Here is a 22,081-nt window from a genome sequence, read left to right as displayed (position 1 = left end):
GGCTCAGGGCAGCTAACAACAATAAAACAGTACAAAGTACAACACAAACAACACTCTAAAATCATTCATTATAAAATTAATTAATTCAAGCCACTGGCAGCCATTGGGCCAGAGCTCCGCAAAGATTGCCGAAGGAGGGAGTCAGGCTGTGCCCTGGCCAAAGGCCTGGTGGAGCAGCTCTGTCTTGCAGGCCCTGCGGAAAGATGTCAAGTCCCGCAGAACTCCGGAACGAATTAAGTACTTAACCCGAGGTACCACTGTATGTGAAAACAGTCAAGAGCCAACGACCTCAGCAGTTATGTGGGCTTCTACAATTTCCCCCTTGTTACGGTAAAATCTGGGCACGAGATTGCTCTGCTACCCAGCTCGTCGGACTAAGTCCGCGGGTCCCTGCGGAGGAAAAAAATGAGCTCAGCCGAAGACCGGAGCAAGCTGCAAGAGATCCCAGTTTATTGCGCAACAAGGTTCAAGGCGAGATTGAACAGCGGGAAAGGGGTGACATGAACTTTTAAAAGTTCCCTCCATGTACCATGGTACAGTGCAAAATACATCATAGTGACATCACGAATACATTAAAGAGAGGTTGGGTTACATAGATCACGTCATGAATACATTTAGAAGAGGTTGGGTTACACAGGATTAACATATGGAGGAGGGAGGGGGAGATATGCAGAGTCGGAGATATGCATAGATAAGCGCATCCTGAGTACCGGTGATGAGAAAACAATAGTCCATGTATGCATAGTCTGCCACTTGGCATTGCCCGGAGGAAGGGCTTGGCAGAGTGATTTGACCGGATTAGGGTCTTCCTGAATACGTGACCCCTCGCTTGGGGAATTATGGAGGCAGGGAAGGTGTCATGGAGTCCTGAAGAGACTGAGTTGATTGAGACCAAGAGCAAGAAAATTGGAGTTATGGTTGATTTTATATGATTTTCTGAACATTTTAGTCCTTTTCTAGTCCATTTTATACTGATAATTGAAGTCGGAAACAAAATGGATACATTGTAGCGGGATTTGACACTTTTATGAGTTCACGAGTTTCGGTTCCATTGTTCTCCCAGCGGGGAGCCGTCAGCAGCTTGTCAAGAGGTTAAATGAGGCGTGCAGGGCTAGCTGAGCTAGCTCTGCAAGGACAAATGCATGGTTCTGATTGGTTAAAACATAGCCATTGACCGCAATGGAGAGTCTAGCTCTGTACGGTCTACCCAGTATCCAGATAGGGCGAGGGAAGACATAGGAATATTGGGCTTATTTCGCCCGTAATAGCGGAAATAGGAAAGGACACTTTATTTATGGGTTTTGGGGTAAAGTGTGGTGCTTAAGTAACAGTGTGGGGCGAAGAGGGTCCTCGGGGGGTTTGGGCTCCCTTGAGGTCATTGCCTCGGACCCTCCGGTGTCCGGCGGGAGGATGGGGAAGACATGCCCCCCCCTTCCGTATCACCCTCCAACTGCACGTTCTCAGGCTTTTAGTACCAGTTCGAGTGACGTGGAGGAAGACACATGGTCCTTTGGATCCGCCACCATGTGTTCTCTTTTTTTATTATAAAAATTAAAAAATTAAAAAGTTATCTAGTTAAATATAATACTATTCTAAGGTGGAGGAAACTGGCAACCAGTTGCTGCTATGGGAGAGTGGGTGAGGTTGCTCTAGGTCAGGGCTGGCCGAGCTTTTCTTTCTTTCTTTCTTTCTTTCTTTCTTTCTTTCTTTCTTTCTTTCTTTCTCTCACATATTTTATTAAAGATTTCTTGGTTTACAAAAGTATGTGCAATGTCTCTTTTTTGAAGTTACATTTTCTACAGATCAGTTTCATTTCTTGAGACATTAGTGTTACATTAGGAGGAAAATGGGGCAAGGGGGGGAAGGTGAGTGGCTGGCAATGCTTCTCTTCTACGTGGTATATATGTGGGGTTTTGTGTCAGCGTCACGTGTGGGTTCCCTTTACCATTCACTTGTATTTCTTTGGTGGGGAGAGAAGTTGGGGTTGGCCTAGGGTGTGGTTGGTTAGTTGTGATTGGCTGTGGTGAACTTTGTTTCCATGTGTGTGTGTTTTTGGATCACAGATTAGCCAGATTGCTGTTGGTGGGTTCTTGTTGTTGTCTTGTTGGGTTGTGAATGTGATAAAGGGTGAAGGCGTCTTCTTCTATTTGTCCCTGAGTCAGTTTCAGTTTGTTGGTTAGTTTTTCTAATAAGGCTGTTTCCCATACTATTTGATACCATTGGTGTTGGTCCATGTTTACTCCTAACAGGTCTCTCCAGTGTCTGGCTTTGAGGCTTCTGGCTGCTGAGAGTAGGTGGGTTATGAGCTCTTTATGATGTGAGTGGGCATTATTATCTTGGAATATGTTTAGTAGGGCCAGTTCTGGGGTGACCTCTAATACTTGCTTAGTTATTTTGCATATTTCTTGTATGATTGTTGTCCAGAATAGTTGGTTTTGGGGGCATTCCCACTACCTGTGCATGTATATGCCTATGGAAGTGCATCCTCTCCAGCATTTTGGGGACGTTCCTAGGCGTATTAGTGCTAGTTTCCTTGGTGTTAGGTACCATCTGTAAGTATGTTTCAGAACAAGTTCTTTCCTTTTCGCTGATATGGATTTAAAGGGCCATATTAGACCATATTCTAGTCCACTGGGTGGGGTTAATGTCGTCCCCCCAATTTTTTTGATTACGTTTAGGGGGTTTGTGGGATTTTGGAGTAGTATTTTGTACATTGTGGACGCCATCCCTTTGCCATGTCCCTTTGTTGTTAGGAGGAGGTTTTCAAAGGTTGTCAGGGGCCTAGTTGCTGCTGATTTTAAGAGGGCGTGTAGTTGGTGTGTTAGCCAGGGCATTCGGGTGTCACCTCGTTTGTCTTGTATTTCTTGTGTCGATAAGGGTTTGTTATCTGGCCCACCTTTTCAAGCCGCACCTGGGACTACCTTCCAGGGGTGATGGATGGGGCCCAGATGCAGAAACAGGCACAGCACTGGATGCAAACCTTACCTGTTGTAGGGACACCCCAACTGTGTCAAAGCCAGAGATTCCTATGCACACACCTCTGTCCATTCGTCTTCCAGGCAAGCGGGAGGCATCAAGGAGGGTGTGGCCTGAAGGGAGTCCCCAAGGCCACATAGGGAACTCACAGCTCCCCATTTGTGATCCCTTTATGGGGCGCCTTTGTAAACCTCATGCCTCTGGTGACATTGCAAAATCTTTTTCTCAGACGCCTTTTGAAACTACCCACTTGTGTAAGCAACTCTGCTATTCGCTTAGAACTTAAGACCCCCTCCTTAGAGATCCTGATGTGGAGACATGCCTTTAATTACTGGCTGTCCCTCTGGCATAAATTGCCCAATTACCATCTTATTCAGTGCCTTTGGAGAGATGAATTTACCAGCCCATGGGCAACAAAAATCCATTCCAAACTATTGCCTTATGGAATCTCTCCTTCCGATATACTAAATCTACATCTAATTACAGCAAAAAAGGTAATCAAACAAAGATTGGAGGAAGTTGATCTGCAACAAATTCTTACTACAGGTGGAGGTACATGTTCCCCAATAAATCAGGGCATTACATTTACGTCCCAGATACCTCGATATCTGTCTACCTTATCGGTTGCGTCGCATAGATTCGCTTTTGTTAGAGCCAGATTTAATGTGTTCCCCTCAAACGTGCTGAGCAATAGATTTTCTAACGGTAAAACCTCTGTTTTATGCGCATGTGACAACAAATCAATAGAATCCCTTTATCATATCTTGTTTAATTGCCCTCTATATTTGGTTCCCCGATCAAGGATTCTGAGTTCAATCATTTTGGAAACTGTTGCTAAACCAGAATTACATCTTGCCTATCTACTCCAGGACATTGACTCTTATAGAACATTACAGGTTGCCAGATTCCTGAATTCAGTTCTTTCATATAAAAGACTTCATGGAATGCTGCATGACTATTAAAAATCCAGTAAACTTTATCCACAATCCTTATATTCAAGGCCACAATATGGTATATCTAGAGATGGTACGTAACGTGAAGGAGATTATGCATTGAAATATTTTAGTTGATATTTTAGAATGTAAAATGTTATTTTATTTATTGACTGGTTTTACCTTGTGGGCTTATAGCCGAATAAAGTATCTGATCTGATCTGATCCCCATTTGTGCTTAGGAGGGGGATTCCTATCCTCATGCTTGCAGCCTGCTCTCAGCTGGGTTTTCTCATTTCAGGAGCGCAAAATGTTTTCTGCTACGGGGCATTTGATGTGACTTCAGGGAAGTGCAACGACCTGCTGGGGGAAGGGGTTGCCCAGGACGACTGCTGCCTAAACCACCAATACGGCTTCCAGCTGGACAGGAATGGGCCTTGCCAGGCCTGCCAGTGAGTGTCACACCAGAATCTTATCACTAGCCACTGTACCCATGTTTCACTCAGCACCTTCTCTAGCTCACCCAATCTCTCTTGCTGGAGACCGCCAAATACCTTCTGTGGCTACGAGCCAGAATGGCATACTCTGCCTCCAAAGAGCAGCTGCTCGGGATCCCAAGTAGGGAGAATGCTGTTGTGCTCAGGACTCACACCATATGCTCATTTAACACATGGATTTCCCCCCAAGGAATCACAGGAACTATAGTTTGCTAAGGGTGCTGAGAATTGCAGTTGTTGTATGAGGGGGTGAACTATATTTCCCAGGATTGTCTGGAGGAAGCCATGTGCTTTAAATGTGCACCAAATTTGCTGTCAATGGATTGTGTATAAGTGGTTACAGCATGAAGCTCACTTTTTTTCTTTCTCCCACCCTAGCCGAGGCACCTGGCAAATGCCAAGGGCCCGGGGCTCCAGAGGGCCAAACCCTGGCCTCCCTTAAAAGTATGTTTGGATGCTCAGCTGGTTCAGCCACCAACCTCATTATCCCCAAGGGGACTCCCTCCCCCCCCAGACACTACGCCAGGGGTTGGGCCTTAAAGCACAGGGGATAATTACATACCATAAGTCCCTGGTGTGGCTGTAGCTGCCTTGCCTAGTACCAGGTCAACTACACACAGACAACATGGAGGGGGGGGGGATGCCTGTAAAGGTATTGTCCTGCTGTTAAATTTGGAATGTTGGTTAATCAACCAGCATGACATCCTCTGCTTTTTGAACAGCTTTTGTGAGACCACAATTTGACTGTGGTAGTGTGTGTGTTAAATGCAAATAAGCACTTGGCTGCAGGCAAATATTTTCCCCGCAACGATATGGCTTCCTTGTGAACAGAAAATCTAAGTAGGGTGCTGCCCTCATTGCTGTCTAACTAGTGTGTTGGGAATTAGCTCACCGTAATACAAATTTGCACCTAGACTTTGTGAGTGTGCAGTTAAGGGAGGAATTTAGTATAGCCTTAGGCAGATTGCTCTGTCAGCACCAGCAATCCTGCTGGCCCGAATCTCCCCTCTCCTTCCTGCTACATGCTGTTTGGAGAGTTCTCCTGACCCTCCAGAGCCCACTTGGGGCAGCAGTGGTGGTGGACATGGGGAGGGGAAGCTGGTGGAAGTCCTTCCAGAGTCTCTGGCCCTGGGGCTCTCTGCAGGAAGCAGAGCTTCAACTCCAGTTGCGGATATTTTTGGATGCGGTATTTTTGGGTTTGGTTTGAAGAGAGAGCGGGAGAGGGGGCTTCTGAAGGGTGTTTAGAGGGTGCTCCCCACTTAACGCAGTTTCACTGAAGTGCGTGGGGGCCCCCCATGCAAGTGGGGAGTCACTGTACTTTAATTCTGCCCTGGGTTATCTGTGGAATTTCCCTGGGGGATTTTTATGACTCCCCATAGCAGGGAGGACTCGTAACCTCCTCCTCCTCCTCTTTCTTTTTGCACAGGGCAGCCCACTGGAGTGACTGGTCCCCCTGGAGCCCCTGCTCTGTTTCCTGCCGGGAAGGCGTCCAACGGCGCAACCGGACGTGTCATGGGCGCAACGGCCCGGCCGGCTTTTGTCAGGCCAGCACCCGCCAGTGGGAGATGCAGGCCTGCAGCCTGATGGCCTGTTGCCCCAGTAAGCATCTCGGCTCTGCTATTGTGGCTCTTCTCTCTCTCTCTCTTTTAAAAAGCTTTTTAATTCAAAATTAAAACAAAACATATTTATCCAGAAACACATCATCCTTATTTTCCCCCCATTTTTCCTCCCTCCCCCCACCCTCCCACACAAAACCCACCCCCCCCACCCCCCAGCTTCCCTCACTTCCAGTCTTTGATTTCTCTAAGAAAGCAGTTTTCTGCATGTTACACAATTGTATAGATCCTCAAACTATTTAACTGATTTTCATCAATAGAAAAGTTTGTGAATGTTTATTCAAAGCCAGCCAAGGAGTCCGGTTCGCTTTGTTGTGTCTTCAAATACTTTGTATAGGGTTCCCATTCATCTTTAAAGTCACAGTTATCCTTGTCCCATAGCTTATATGTCAATTTTGCCAGTTCTGCATAGTCCATCAATTTTTCTTGCCATGATTCTTTAGTTGGGGTTTCTTCAGTCTTCCATCCTTGTGCTATTAGAACTCTCATAGCCGTTGTCACATACATGAAGATGTTTTTCAGCTTTTTGGGCAGATCTTTCCCTACAATCCCTAACAAAAATGCTTCAGGTTTTTTAAACAAATGTTAAATGGAATATTTTCTTCAATTCATTGTATATCATTTCCCAAAATTTTTTAATTACATTGCAATCCCACCACATATGATAAAATGTGCTTTCCTTTTCCTTACACTTCCAACATATATTTGAACTAGTTGAACTGCATCAGGGCCAGATGAACTGCATCCAAGAGTATTAAAAGAACTGGCAGATGTGATCTCAGAACCACTGGCAGTCATCTTTGAGAATTCCTGGAGAACAGGCGAAGTCCCGACAGACTGGAGGAGGGCAAATGTTGTCCCTATTTTCAAAAAGGGGGAAAGAGAGGACCCAAATAATTATTGCCCAGTTAGTCTGACATCAATACCAGGGAAGATTCTGGAGCAGATCATTAAGCAAATCTGTGAGCACCTAGAAAGGAATGCTGTGATCACCAATAGTCAGCATGGATTTCTGAAAAATAAGTCATGTCAGACTAACCTGATCTCGTTTTTTGACAGAATTACAAGCCTGGTAGATGAAGGGAACGCAGTGGATGTAGCCTACCTTGATTTCAGCTAGGCATTTGACAAGGTGCCCCATGATATTCTTGTAAATAAGCTGGTAAAATGCAGTCTTGACTATGCTACCACTCAGTGGATTTGTATCTGGCTGACTGACCGAACCCAAAGGGTGCTCATCAATGGTTCCTCTTCATCCTGGAGAAGAGTGACTAGTGGGGTGCCACAGGGTTCTGTCTTGGGCCCGGTCTTATTCAACATCTTTATCAACGACTTGGATGATGGACTCAAGGGCATCCTGATCAAATTTACAGATGACACCAAACTGGGAGGGGTGGCTAACACCCCAGAGGACAGGATCACACTTCAAAACGACCTTGACAGATTAGAGAACTGGGCCCAAACAAACAAGATGAACTTTAACAGGGAGAAATGTAAAGTATTGCACTTGGGCAAAAAAAATGAGAGGCACAAATACAAGATGGGTGACACCTGGCTTGAGAGCAGTACATGTGAAAAGGATGTAGGAGTCTTGGTTGACCACAAACTTGACTTGAGCCAACAGTGTGACGCGGCAGCTAAAAAAGCCAATGCAATTCTGGGCTGCATCAATAGGAGTATAGCATCTAGATCAAGGGAAGTAATAGTGCCACTGTATTCTGCTCTGGTCAGACCTCACCTGGAGTACTGTGTCCAGTTCTGGGCACCACAGTTCAAGAAGGACACTGACAAACTGGAACGTGTCCAGAGGAGGGCAACCAAAATGGTCAAAGGCCTGGAAACGATGCCTTACGAGGAACGGCTAAGGGAGCTGGGCATGTTTAGCCTGGAGAAGATGAGGTTAAGGGGTGATATGATAGCCATGTTCAAATATATAAAAGGATGTCACATAGAGGAGGGAGAAAGGTTGTTTTCTGCTGCTCCAGAGAAGCGGACACGGAGCAATGGATCCAAACTACAAGAAAGAAGATTCCACCTAAACATTAGGAAGAACTTCCTGACAGTAAGAGCTGTTCGACAGTGGAATTTGCTGCCAAGGAGTGGGGTGGAGTCTTCATCTTTGGAGGTCTTTAAGCAGAGGCTTGACAACCATATGTCAGGAGTGCTCTGATGGTGTTTCCTGCTTGGCAGGGGGTTGGACTCGATGGCCCTTGTGGTCTCTTCCAACTCTATTATTCTATGATTCTGTGATTCTAGTTTTGTACATTTTCCCTAACTGCACTGGTGTCGTGTACCATCTGTACATCATCTTCATGTAATTCTCCTTCAGTAGGGAACAATCTGCAAATTTTAAATCAGTTTTCCATAATTTTCCCCAATCTTCCATCATAATGTTGTGATCTACATCTTGTGCCCATTTAATCATAACTGATTTTACCTCTTCATCTTTTGTCTCCCATTCTAATAATATTCAGTAATTTCACTTTCCCTTCGATCACTTCCGTTTGAAACCTAGATCTTGTGTAACTGAATTCTTTCTCGCTGTCTTCTTTATGTGTTTCATATAGTTGTCGATAATGCAACCAACTCTGAAAGTGGTCTTTGATCTCATCGTAATCTCTTAATTTCCATTTTCCATCATGGTCCTTAATAAATCAACATATGTGAGCCATTTCCCTTTCTTTCCAAGTGGTTTGAGCGACTGCTTCATGTGGTGAAAGCCACTAAGGGATCTTTTGTTCCAATAAGTCTTTGTATTTCTCCCATACTCTCATTAGTGATTTCCTAATTATATGGTTGTAAAAACTTCTATGAACCTTCCCTTTTCCGTACCATAAGTATGCGTGCCAGCCAAATCTGTTGTCATGTCCTTCTAGTTCTAATGCCTCTTGCTTATCCAATCTCATCCAGTCCCTGATCCAAACCAAACAAGCAGATTTAAGGTCTGGGAGGGCAAACCCGCCTCTGTCTTTTACGTCTGTAAGTATTTTATGTTTTATGCTTGGCATTTTGCCCCCCACCCCCGATAAATTTTGAAATCTCTTTCTGCCATTTTTAAAAACATTCATCTTTCAGAATGACTGGTATCGCTTGAAAAAGAAATAGCATTTTTGGCAACACATTAATTTTAATCGCCGATATTTTTCCCAACAATGAGAGATTCATTCTACTCCATATTTCTAAATTTTGTTTAACCTCAAGCCAAATCTTTTCATAGTTATTTTTAAATAGGTTTATATTTCTTGATGTTAACCAAATCCCTAAATATTTAACCTTTTTATGGACTTCAATCACAATGTTTTGTTCTAATTCGGTTCTTTCTTCTTCCTTCATGTTTTTAACGAATAATTTAGTTGTTTTTTAAAAAAAAGATATTTATTGAAATTTCAACATATTACAAAAATAAAAAAGAATAAAAAGAAAAAGAAAATACAAAGTAAAAACAGTTAAAAACAAATCAGTCTTTCCATATCTTATCTTTCATTTGCTTGTTTCCCTGACCACCTAGAATCATAGAATCATAGAATCATAGAATCATAGAGTTGGAAGAGACCACAAGGGCCATCGAGTCCAACCCCCTGCCAAGCAGGAAACACCATCAGAGCACTCCTGACATATGGTTGTCAAGCCTCTGCTTAAAGACCTCCAAAGAAGGACACTCCACCACACTCCTTGGCAGCAAATTCCACTGCCGAACAGCTCTTACTGTCAGGAAGTTCTTCCTAATGTTTAGGTGGAATCTTCTTTCTTGTAGTTTGGATCCATTGCTCCGTGTCCACTTCTCTGGAGCAGCAGAAAACAACCTTTCTCCCTCCTCTATGTGACATCCTTTTATATATTTGAACATGGCTATCATATCACCCCTTAACCTCCTCTTCTCCAGGCTAAACATGCCCAGCTCCCTTAGTCGAACCACACCTGTCATAGCAGTCGCCTCGTGACCCAATCGGGACATCGAACTCCACCTGGTCGTAGACGTCGTACGGCTGGGTTTTGCGAAGGTCCCACTGGATCCCTGAGCCACGAAGCATCACTCTGCTAAAACCATAAGTTGGAAGAGACCACAAGGGCCATCGAGTCCAACCCCCTGCCAAGCAGGAAACACCATCAGAGCACTCCTGACATATGGTTGTCAAGCCTCTGCTTAAAGACCTCCAAAGAAGGAGACTCCACCACACTCCTTGGCAGCAAATTCCACTGTCGAACAGCTCTTACTGTCAGGAAGTTCTTCCTAATGTTTAGGTGGAATCTTCTTTCTTGTAGTTTGGATCCATTGCTCCGTGTCCGCTTCTCTGGAGCAGCAGAAAACAACCTTTCTCCCTCCTCCATGTGACATCCCTTCATATATTTGAACATGGCTATCATATCACCCCTTAACCTCCTCTTCTCCAGGCTAAACATGCCCAGCTCCCTTAGCCGTTCCTCGTAAGGCATCGTTTCCAGGCCTTTGACCATTTTGGTTGCCCTCCTCTGGACACGTTCCAGTTTGTCAGTGTCCTTCTTGAACTGTGGTGCCCAGAACTGGACACAGTACTCCAGGTGAGGTCTGACCAGAGCAGAATACAGTGGCACTATTACTTCCCTTGATCTAGATGCTATACTCCTATTGATGCAGCCCAGAATTGCATTGGCTTTTTTAGCTGCCGTGTCACACTGTTGGCTCATGTCAAGTTTGTGGTCAACCAAGACTCCTAGATCCTTTTCACATGTACTGCTCTCAAGCCAGGTGTCACCCATCTTGTATTTGTGCCTCTCATTTTTTTTGCCCAAGTGCAATACTTTACATTTCTCCCTGTTAAAGTTCATCTTGTTTGTTTTGGCCCACCTCCCTTTCTTGTATTCCAGTTCAATTAGTTAGTTCAGCAAATCCTTTCCCTCTTTGATTTTATCTTAATCTTTTATCTTAATATATTATAGCTTTAGATTATCACCTGTTAACAATCCATTTTTACATATTCCTTTATAACATTGCTGCTAAAAAACCACTTAACTTCAATCCAACATCATTCTAACATTCATTAATTTTGCAGTATTTCTGTAAATAGTCTTTAAATTTCTTCCAATCTTCTTCCACCGACTCTTCTCCCTGGTCTCGGATTCTGCTGGTCATTTCCATCAATTCCATATAGTCCATCACCTACATCTGCCATTCTTCCAGAGTGGGTAAATCTTGTGTCTTCCAATACTTTGCAATAAGTGTTCTTGCTGCTGTTGTAGCATACATAAAGAAAGTTCTATCCTTCTTTGACACCAATTGGCCAACCATGCCCAGGAGAAATGCCTCTGGTTTCTTCAGAAAGGTATATTTAAATACCTTTTTCATTTCATTATAAATCATCTCCCAGAAAGCCTTAATCCTTGGGCATATCCACCAAAGGTGAAAGAATGTGCCTTCAGTTTCTTTACATTTCCTACATTTATTATCCGGCAGATGATAGATTTTTGCAAGCTTGACTGGTGTCATGTACCACCTGTATATCATTTTCATAATATTCTCTCTTAAGGCATTACATGCCGTGAACTTCATACCTGTGGTCCATAACTGTTCCCAGTCAGCCATCGTTATGTTATGTCCAACATCTTGTGCCCATTTAATCATAGCAGATTTCACCGTTTCATCCTGAGTATTCCATTTCAACAGCAAGTTATACATCTTTGACAAAATCTTGGTTTTGGGGTCTAACAGTTCTGTTTCCAATTTTGATTTTTCCACCTGGAAGCCGATTTTCTTATCCAAATTATATGCCTCCATTATCTGATAATAGTGAAGCCAATCTCACACTTTATTTTTTAGTTTTTCAAAACTCTGCAATTTCAATTTATCTCCCTCTTGTTCCAAAATTTCCCAATATTTCGGCCATTTGGCCTCCATATTGAGCTTTTTCAGAGCCTTCGCTTCCATTGGTGACAGCCACCTTGGGGTTTTATTTTCAAGTAGGTCCTTGTATCTTATCCAGACATTAAACAATGCTTTCCTGACAATATGATTTTTAAATGCTTTATGTGCTTTGACCTTATCATACCACAAATATGCATGCCATCCAAATACATTATTAAAACCTTCTAAATCCAAAATGTCTGTGTTTTCAAGGAGCAGCCATTCTTTCAGCCAGCAAAAAGCTGCTGATTCATAATAAGGTTTAAGGTCTGGCAGGGCAAATCCACCTCTTTCCTTTGCGTCCATTAGTATTTTAAATTTTATTCTAGGCTTCTTGCCCTGCCAGACAAATCTAGAAATGTCTCTCTGCCACTTCTTGAAACAATCCATTTTATCCAAAACTTGCAATGTTTGGAACAAAAACAACATTCTAGGCAATACATTCATTTTTATCGCAGCAATGTGGCCTAGCTAGGCCGCACGAATAATTTAGTTTTATTCCTATTTAACTTAAATCCTGCCACCTCCCCAAATTTCTGAATTTTTTCTGTTACTTTAGGGAGTAAGGTTTTAGGTTCTTCCACTGTTATCACTAGGTCATCTGCATACGCTTTTAACTTGAATTCACTTTTCCCAGTTTTTACCCCTGTGATCTCTTGAACTTGGGGTGAAGCCAGACATCACCTTGAAGGGTCCTTTAACTTGGGCTGAACACAGCTTCCTTTCAGCTACAGAGTTTCTTGCTCAGATATACACTCTTGTTATCAGGTTGTTTTCTATTCCATCTGGTCTTTAAGAACTACTATGGTATGCTAAGTTCTAGGGCCTGAGTTTACTTGTTTTCCTCTTTCCTCCTCATCCATTTTCCCCTTTGTATTGTGCTTTTTAGTTTGTAAGTCTTCATCAGGGGCTGCCTTGTTTTTATTTACCGTATTTTTCGCTCCATAAGATGCACCTAGTTTTTAGAGGGGGAAAGCAAGAAAAAAAAAATCTGTGCAGAGCATGTAAGTGGCTCTTGCTTTTCTTGCTTTAAACCCTTCCGTTGCCCCTCCTGCTTCACTGAGAAGCCAGCCGAGCAAACAGCGCAGCTCTCGCTGAAGCCAGCAGAGCAAGAGCGATAGCTGCACAGCGCCCCTTGTTCTGCTGGCTTCCCAGCAAAGCGGGAGGAGCGACGAAAGGGAGCCCTTACAAGGGAGCGCTGAGCAGAGCCTGGCAGCGGCTCTTGCTGGCTTTTCTGGGAGATGTGGGAAGGGACAGAGGGCAGCCTGTCAGTCCCTTCTCCCACCTCGCGGAAAAGCCCCCAAGAGTCGCACACACGCTAGGCGTGGCTCTTTAAAGGGAGCGCTGAGCAGAGCCTCCCACCTGCTTTTGCTCTATAAGACGCACAAACATTTCCCCTTACTTTTTAGGAGGGAAAAAGTGCGTCTTATGGAGCGAAAAATACGGTATCTTATGCAAGCTTCTCTGGGAGACTTTTTGACTGAAGAGCAGGGTAAAAATGCTGTAAATAAATCATTAATATTTATAATTAAATCCACATGGAAACCAGTTGCTTCTCTTCCTTATCTGTAAAACCAAGGGGTTTTTGTTTGTCTTAACATTTTGTAAAATTTACCCATAACTAGAATCCAGCCCACAAGTTGTGCATCTCCAGCCTAAAATTTCAGTTCTCATATAGTGCAACCTTATACCTGTCTGCTCACAAGCGAGTTCTCTGTAACAAGCTCCCAGGTAAGTGTGTTAGTACAGGTGGGGAGCCTGTGGCTCTTCAGATGGGGCTGGACTCTCAGCTTCCATCATCCTGACCCCTGGCCTGCTGGCTGGAACTGAGCTGGAGCCCAACAACATCTGGAAGACCACCAATTCCCCATCCGTGAGATATGCAGTGGTGGAGCTTCATGCTCCGGCACCGGGGGCGGAGAGCAGGTGTGGGTGATGTGCACCCCAGGGGCGTAGTGTGCCGCGGGGGCGGGGGGCAGCCAAGATGGCACCCCACCCGGAGCATGCTGCCGAGGGCGGTGCATTTCCCCCAGCCCATCTTCCTCCGCCAGTGGATATATGGATTGCATCCTGATCACACCTGTAGCTCACCTGTCTGTTTATGATGATAATTTCCCATTACTGTGGATTCTTGTAGCTGCTGAATTCCTCTCCCACCCCACTTTGATTTGATTTAAATATATGAGATGAATCTTCAGCTTTCAGCTTCGCTAATAGCTCCCGCTTTCTGTCTTCTGAATCAGCTATCCGGAGAGCGGCTGCCAGTCAGTCTGTGGACAACAGTGGGTTAGATGGGCAGCCTTGCTTGCTTCCTAAGAGCATTTCTGCAGAAAAGACTGGGCTTCATGAAGAGAATTCAGGGCATGTCACGGAAGCTATTCATCCCAGTCTTCATTGATGCCGCCCCTTATTTCCTTGCAGGGGTGGGAGGCTGGTCAGCCTGGGCTGCCTGGAGTCCCTGCTCTGTGACTTGCCTCAGAGGGCTGCAGACAAGGAAGCGCACTTGCACCAATCCAGCACCCGACTGTGGAGGCAGTTGCCTAGGAGACGGCGCCGAACAACGGTCCTGTGACACCAACCTGATCTGCCCAAGTAGGTTTTTGACAGAAATATTGGAAAATAAGAACTGGGTCAAAGGATGTCAGGAAGGGAAGGAAAATGGATGCAATGAGAGGTCAGAGAGTTGAAATGGAGGAGGGAGCAAGGCTGTACATGTAATATGGATTAATCAGCTACATATATAGTTGATTATTGCCTTCCCCAGAGAGGGGCACCTGGTGTCTTTTTTGTGGTCGTTCTGGTACCTTTTTATTCACTAAGGTGAATGAAACTTAAGCTTGTGTTTCAAAACAAACCCTAGGGCTAGGCCTTCGCAGTTTTAATATTGTTTTAAATAAAGCTTATGCTCACCATCTTTCAGGGAGAAACCTATACCCAATAAGCCAGCATAAGTTAAGCTCGTGTACAGAACACCAGATCCAATTTCTGTTCAGGAGCAGGGCTGCTACCAGCTGAGCTGGCCTAAACCTGGCAGAGGGAAAACAAGCCTTCAAAATAGTCTTTAGAGTTCAGAGATCCACTGGATTCTAACCACACTCATCCTGGTGGATATTTCTATAGGATCACTCTCTTAGTGGGGTTTTGAAATGAGCTGCAAATTATTTAATTCTGCTTCTTCTAGGATTTTTTTTGGTGTTGCTGTGTTTATTGACTTTTTGTTTTGTTTCAATTGTTGTATCTTGACTTTTAAAAAATACTGGATGCTTATTTTTATTTTGTAAGCCACAACAAGAATTTCACTGGTAGGTAGCCATACAAAATGATCCAAGAAATGGTTATAGTGGTGTTTCTTTAAAAGGCTGTTTTACTTTTGGGGGAGTTTTTTTTTTACTGTGGTACAGTCCAAAAAATGAAAATGGTAAAATCAATCTTTCCTTCTGTCCATGAGTGGCAGCATTTATGTATAAGTTCTTACACTTATACATAAAAGTGTAAGTTCTTACACTTATACATAAAAGTGTAAGTTCTTACACTCCTTTGATCCATTAAAAAGGCGATGGGAATGGATGGAGGAGAGAGAATCAGGGTGGGGGGTTGGGGTGCTGAACGCATTAAAGGAAATATGGCTGGTAGAGCTTTGCTGGGACCGGATGATCTGATGGAGAAGAGAGATGGGACAGTCTGGAGCAAGGATGGAGGGGGCACAGGTCTTAGGGAGGTGAGGTTTGCTTGCCATCTTTCTGCACAGCCCATCCTGACCCACACCGCCTCCCCCTCACACCCCTCATCTTTCTGTGCTTCTCTTTTCACACAGCCCATGGAAACTGGGGCAACTGGGGCAACTGGGAACCTTGCCCTGCCACCTGCATTCCCGAGGGCTCCGGGCCACAGCCCAGGCAGCAGCGCCGGCGTCAGTGTAACAGCCCCCCACCTTCCAGAGATCCCCCTGGAAACCCCTGCCCTGGAGCTGACCAAGACTACCGCTCCTGCAGCGGACTGCCCTTCTGTCCACGTAAGGAAAGAAAGCTGCCTCATTTACCCAGCCCTCCTCCTGCAAGCAGCTTGCGGGTGATGACCCTGTGGACTCTGAAGAGACAAGCCCCCCACCTTATGGATTTATTTAGTGTGTACCTATTTGTGCCAGTTCTATATCACAGATAACTAAAGCAACAACAATGCAAAGAGCAGAAAATATTACAAAAGTACAGCTAACATATAGAAATGTTACATTAATGCATATGTGAATGTTAGATTCTTTGCTGTCTCTGGCCAGCCGGATCGTGATCCAGAAAGGAAATGGGCAAAGAGACTGGCCTGTCCCAATGCTTTCCAAAGCGACAGAGCTAGTTTATAGGCTGGGGATGGATGTAGCAGTGAAGACCCCTTTAACCCTTGACCATTGTCCATGCTGACGGCTGGGGCTGCTGGGAGTCCAAGAAACTCTCAACGACCACAGTTTTCGTAGCCCTGCTGCAGAGAGTTTCCAAATGAATTTCTGTTGTGTCCTGGACAATGTAGTTCCACACTTGATGGGCCACAGCGATGCCCATTTAGAGCTTGTGCTTGTCTGAGCAAGTCCGGCTGGGGGTCCAGAGTTCTTTGTGTTGCCCCACAGAGGACGGCAGCTGGGGCAGCTGGAAGCCCACTGGCTCTTGCTCGGTGACCTGCGGGGTTGGCCGAACGGTGGAGAAGCGTCTGTGTGACAGCCCTGCGCCAAAGCATGGAGGGAAGTTCTGCCCCGGTCCAGACACCCACACCGACACCTGTAACACCAGGACGCCCTGCCCAGGTAATGGGGAAGGAAGGAGATATGGCCGGGGCAGCTCTTGTGGGTGGGAATCTAGAGCCAGACCGCAAAGCCTGCCCCGCTCGCTTGCTCCTGCCTGGCTGCTTCCATTCCCTCCAGCCCCCAGTGCCCACTGCCCTCTGCGGCCCTCCTGCTACCACTTTCTGGCTTTCTTCTGCTGGTGAATATTGCCCCTTCTTCAGAAGGCTTGTGTCCCTCATGTTGTGAAATTCAAGCCCCCACTTATTCCCAAACTAGCCAGAAGAACTAAATGGAACCTCCGTGTGCAGAGGCCGTATCGCTTTGAATAAGGTGCTTTGGGATTGTTGCCAGATCCCCAAAAAACTCTGGCCACTCTGAGCAGTCACATGTTGAGGAGACTGTGGAGGTCTGTCTGTACGTCTCTGGGCTGTGGCCAGGCTTCTTCTGTGAGTTATTCAGCTTCCCTTTAAAAAGAGATCATGCACATACTCTGCTTAGCTGCTTGCTAAGAGGTCAGCCTGCTCCTGCCTGCTGACCAATGAGGATGAGGCCTGGCCAGCTCCAGGTTTGAGGGGGTCTCCTTTGGCGGTGGGCCGCTTCTATCTCCCTTGCCCTGCCTGTGGCTACGTCTGGGAACTGCCATGTAAATTTCCTACCATGCCCTGAAGTGACACTATTTGGGGGTCAGGGCAGCCAACATGGGGGGGGGGGGCTGCGGATGGATGCTGCATGCTGACTCTGGGCCTGGTATATTTCGCAAACATCTGGATAGCTGGAATTTACATTTTATTTAATTAAAATCTTAATAGAATATAATAACACGGGTGATAATGAAAAGGGTCCAGCTGTTTATTCATGAAAAGTTTCATGCCATGGAATCTTCCTGCTTTGCTGGCTCTGCTTACGGGTTGTGGTCATGTGTTGTTTCTGACTTTAGGCTATATTTTTGTAACTTGATGAAATCTTTTTATAATTTGAACAATCAATGCTTTAAAAGTTAGTTTTAAAGTTCAGTTGGTAATTTGGGGTGGAGGTACACACTTAACAACTACATATATGGATTTGTGTGAAACAGCGTGCAATTTCTTTGATCCATACCTCTAGGAAAGAATTTATATTTAATTATAACTCTGGTCCCAAGGGCTGCTCCAAGTTACAATACCCCCCTCCCCCTCCCTGTGAATCTGCTTGACATCAAGGTAGACAACTTCAGGCCTTGGGCCAAATGTGGCCCCCCAGACTTCTCTATCTGGCCCCTGGAATGCTCCAGCTGCACACCACATAGCTCCTGCTCTGCCCAGAACATGCCCCTTCTTTTTCTGTTCTCTCCTGTAGCGATTTTTGCCTGGCTGTGTCCTTGAACTGGGATGGTGACTCTCATTTCCCTGGATGGGGGTGTGTGTCTGACTACGGTGGGGGGTGGCCCTCAAGTCCCATCCCCGGACTGTGGGGCTGGCTGCCCTTGCCCACCGTCAAAGCTGGCTGGCATTCTTCTTGACCCTCCTCCTTCTCCCGCAATGCCACACAGTGGACGGGCGCTGGAGGGAGTGGTCCGAATGGAGTGTCTGTGAGAATAAAGCCAGTAATGTCAGGATCGCCTGCGATGAGCTGACTGGACTTCAGAGGAGAACCAGGACATGCGTTGGACGAGCGCATGAGGGCAAGCGCTGTGTGGGGCCAACCATGGATATCAGAAGCTGCTACAATGTCCAGTTATGCTCTTGTGAGTACTGGGGATAAAAAGAGGTGGAAGGAGCTGCCCATATGAAAGGCTAAGCTTCAGAAATGCCACTTATGGGTGAGCCTGGAGGACGGGAGGCTGCTGCGGGCCCCAGGTGATCTGAGTTTTTTTTGTCTTCCCCACCCACAATGTGATGGCCATTTCTTGGGTGGCTTGTTTAAAAAGAAAGGAAAGAAAGAAAGAAAGAAAGAAAGAAAGAAAGAAAGAAAGAAAGCAGAATTAGGCACTTGTTTTGAGTATAGGTCACTCTGTTAAAAACCAGCCAGGATATTTAAATGGAACCTCCATATTAACGAAGCCGTATTTCTTTGAATAAGCTGCCATAGGGGTGTTGCTGGATCCCCCAAAGACTCTGGCCCACAAGACACACATGCTAAAACCAGCATATGCTGATGTGTAGATGGGCACAGATGTGAGCACTGAGGGAAAGTGGCCTTATATATATAAAAAAAGGATTTTCAATTCAGGTAGAAGGGAGGAAAGTGCCAAACACCTGGGGCTCAGGCCTCCTGGACAATACTCCTGAGGTGCTGGGTGGTGAATAAGAGGCTGTGTCCTGCTTCTGAGAGCCCAAAGGCTCCTCCACTGGAAGCAGAATGCTGGGCATAGATGGTGCAATCTAATAAGACCATTCATGATTCCTCTATCATGTGGATTTTTAAAAACAACAGCAACAAAGATTCTACTTTCTGATATCTCTTTCCTTTTTTTAAATAATTTTTTACTGGATTTTACATTTTTATCACATTGGCACATATCAAAATCAACAAAATACATTCCCTCAATTTCCCCCCTCTCCCTGACTTCCCTCAACATCCTTTTCTGGTTGGTCCCCCGTCCCCCCCATTAAACCCTGCCTGCTTTCAGATATTGTACATATTGTCCATATTGATAATTATTATTTCTGTTGTTAATTGTAAATGTTTACTCAAATCCTGGTAGTGAGTTTAGATCTTTACATTGTTACATTGTTTCTGTAAGTACAACATGAAAAGTTCCCATTCTTTCTTAAATTCTCTCTTGAGTCTCGTGAGTCTTTCTGTTTACTTTGCCATTTCAGCATATTCCGTTAATTTTTGTAGCCATTCTTCCTTAGTTGGTATTTCTTCGCTTTTCCATCTTTGGGCTAATAACCTCCTAGCTGCAGTTGTAGCATACATAAAGCTTTTCTTCTTTTCTCTTAGTAAATCTTAACCTGTAATACCTAATAAAAAAGCTTCTGGTCAATTTAAATATTTTCTTAATTTCATTACAAATCATATCCCAATACTTATTAATCAGTTTGCAATTCCACCACGTGTGAAAAAGTTGCCTTCATTTTCTTTACATTTCCTTTTCTTTACATTTCCAACACTTATTTGAACCTGTTCTGTACCTTTTTGCTATTTTTTTCTGGTGTAATACTCTGGTCCATGGGGTCACGAAGAGTCGGACACGACTAAACGACTAAACAACATCATTTTCATATAATTCTCTTTTATTAAAATACAATCAGTAAATTTCAAATTTACTCTCCATAATTTTTCCCATTCTTCCATTTCTTTATTGTGTCCTATATCTTGCACCCATTTAATCATTATACTTTTTACCTCTTCATCTTTTGTTTCCCATTCTAATAATAAATTATTTGTTTTCTTCAACAATTTGGTATTATCTTCTATAATTTCTCTTTGGAATCTTGAAATATTCAAGCTAAAACCTTTTAAAAATCTTCTTTAAATATCTCATTTAATTGACGATATTGCAGCCAATCATACACATATTCTTTAATCTCCTCATATTCTTTCAGTATTAACTTCCCTTCCTTTTCTATTAGCAAATCTCTATTTTTTTGATTGAAATTACTTCTGTAGGGGAAACCTACCATGGGGCCTTTAGTTCTAATAGTTCTTTATGTTTTCCCCATGCCCTTAAAAGTGATCTCCTAATTATATGATTATAAAATGCTTTATGTATTTTCCCTTTGTTGTACCACAAATACGCACGCCAACCAAATCTATTGTCATGCCCTTTCAAATCTAATAAATCTGTGTTTTTTAATTTTATCCAGCCCTGGATCCAAGTTGTGCATCTCCAACATAAAATTTCAGTTCTCATATAGTGCAACCTTACACCTGTCCGCTCACAAGTGAGTTCTCTGTAACAGGCTCCCATCTCTTAGGCCTTTTGGTTAAGATCAAGTGTAGTATCTGATATCTCTTTCCAAACAGATACAGCCCTAGTGAGCTGTAGACATGAGGCATGATGGCAGAGGGTAGGTGAGCCAACCGCCTCTCCCTACCTGAGTATTGCCCCTTGCTTTTGAATGCCTGGCCCAAAGCCACCCTGTGTGCTTCAGGTTGAGCAGGGCTGCATCTATACAACTATAAGAAATGCTCTGAATTTTTTTTTAAAAGCTCATAATGGAAAATTTTATAGTTCTGATTCCAGCTCTACAGCACCATCTGGTACCACATGTTATAATGCATTTATAACATTTTATTTTTACCATGCAGCTGAGTCCCATGTCTTTCTGGTCCCTTTCTGAGGCTCTCACTGCCATGCCCCACTGGTTCTTCAGATACTCTACTTGTCATATTGACACCATATTGATACTCCTTTAACAGTTGTAATGCTTTCCCCCAGAGCATCCTGGGAGCTGTAGTTTGTTAAGGGTTCTGAGAGCTGTTGGGAGAACCCTCACAGAGCTACAGTTCCCTTCATGGTAGTTGTTCAGTAGGCAGAGGTGGAGTCAAGGGATGCCAAGCCTGTGGGTCTGATTTGTGTGGCTTCTCTCAGTGAAAGGAGCCTGGACAGAATGGAGCCCATGGGGCCTCTGCAACCCGCCCTGTGGGGAGAAGCCCATGAAATCTCGCAAGAGGGAGTGCAAAGCCATCTACCCCAATTACCCGTGAGTATGAAATGAGAAAAGGGCAGTGTGTGTGTGTGTGTGTGTGTGTGTGTGTGTGTGTGTGAGAGAGAGAGAGAGAGAGAGAGAGAGAGAGAGAGCTGAGTTGAGTTGAGGGAGAGAGAAATAGGGAGTTGTTTCATTTTTGAAGGGCAAGCCTGCGAAACCACTTTCTGACTTGCTTAACTGGCTAGCTGCAGCTAGTGCAGAATTCATGTATTTATCTGACAAGAGTTAATAGGCAAAAACTACTTGGCAGTTTGCACAAAACAATAAAGAATGTTCACTAATAATACTGATAAAAATCACACATAAAAAACCAATGGGCATACAATTTATCAAAATAAATAAAATCAGATTGGAAACAGGCTGTTGTGAGTTTGAGCAGGGAGGGGTTAGGCTGTATGATGACTGAGTCCCTTCTAATTCCTGGGGTCCTGGATGCAGCAAGGGTTAAAATCCAATAGAGGATTCCATTGCTGGATTATCCAGGAAAGGGTCCTAGTTACCCCCTAAGTCTGGCCCTGAATATAAAGACACCTGAGCCTTTCGCAGTCACATGCAAAACCAGTACAAAAGGTAGCCAGCAACAATATCTGGGGTGCTCTGAGCATCCAGTGGGGTGAAGTCATGGCTTCCTTAAAAAAACCACAACTCTTGGGAACTGAAGTGTGCTAAGCATACTGAGAGTTGTTAGGACAGTCAATTGGTCTTCCTGGGGACTCTGGGAATTGCAGCTCTGTGAGGGGAATGGGGTAGGGTCTCCTACAAGCGCTCCTTAAAAAC

The 22,081-nt window shown here is 44.4% G+C and overlaps 1 protein-coding gene across 1 annotated transcript in view; it reads left to right on the top strand.

The window, feature by feature from the left end:
• Positions 1-22,081, top strand: part of CFP (complement factor properdin) — a 29,848-nt gene that overhangs the window by 6,744 nt on the left and 1,023 nt on the right. Inside the window, exons 2-8 of the mRNA XM_083421091.1 lie at positions 4,210-4,360; positions 5,832-6,004; positions 14,321-14,491; positions 15,714-15,911; positions 16,515-16,688; positions 18,196-18,390; positions 21,187-21,298. Coding sequence (XP_083277217.1) covers positions 4,210-4,360; positions 5,832-6,004; positions 14,321-14,491; positions 15,714-15,911; positions 16,515-16,688; positions 18,196-18,390; positions 21,187-21,298 — 1,174 coding nt within the window. The remainder of the gene's footprint in view (positions 1-4,209; positions 4,361-5,831; positions 6,005-14,320; positions 14,492-15,713; positions 15,912-16,514; positions 16,689-18,195; positions 18,391-21,186; positions 21,299-22,081) is intronic.

The sequence above is a fragment of the Podarcis tiliguerta genome (assembly GCF_965153285.1).
Source record: "Podarcis tiliguerta genome assembly, chromosome: 17".
Taxonomy (NCBI): domain Eukaryota; kingdom Metazoa; phylum Chordata; class Lepidosauria; order Squamata; family Lacertidae; genus Podarcis; species Podarcis tiliguerta.
This window is presented reverse-complemented; position numbering and strand designations above follow the sequence as displayed.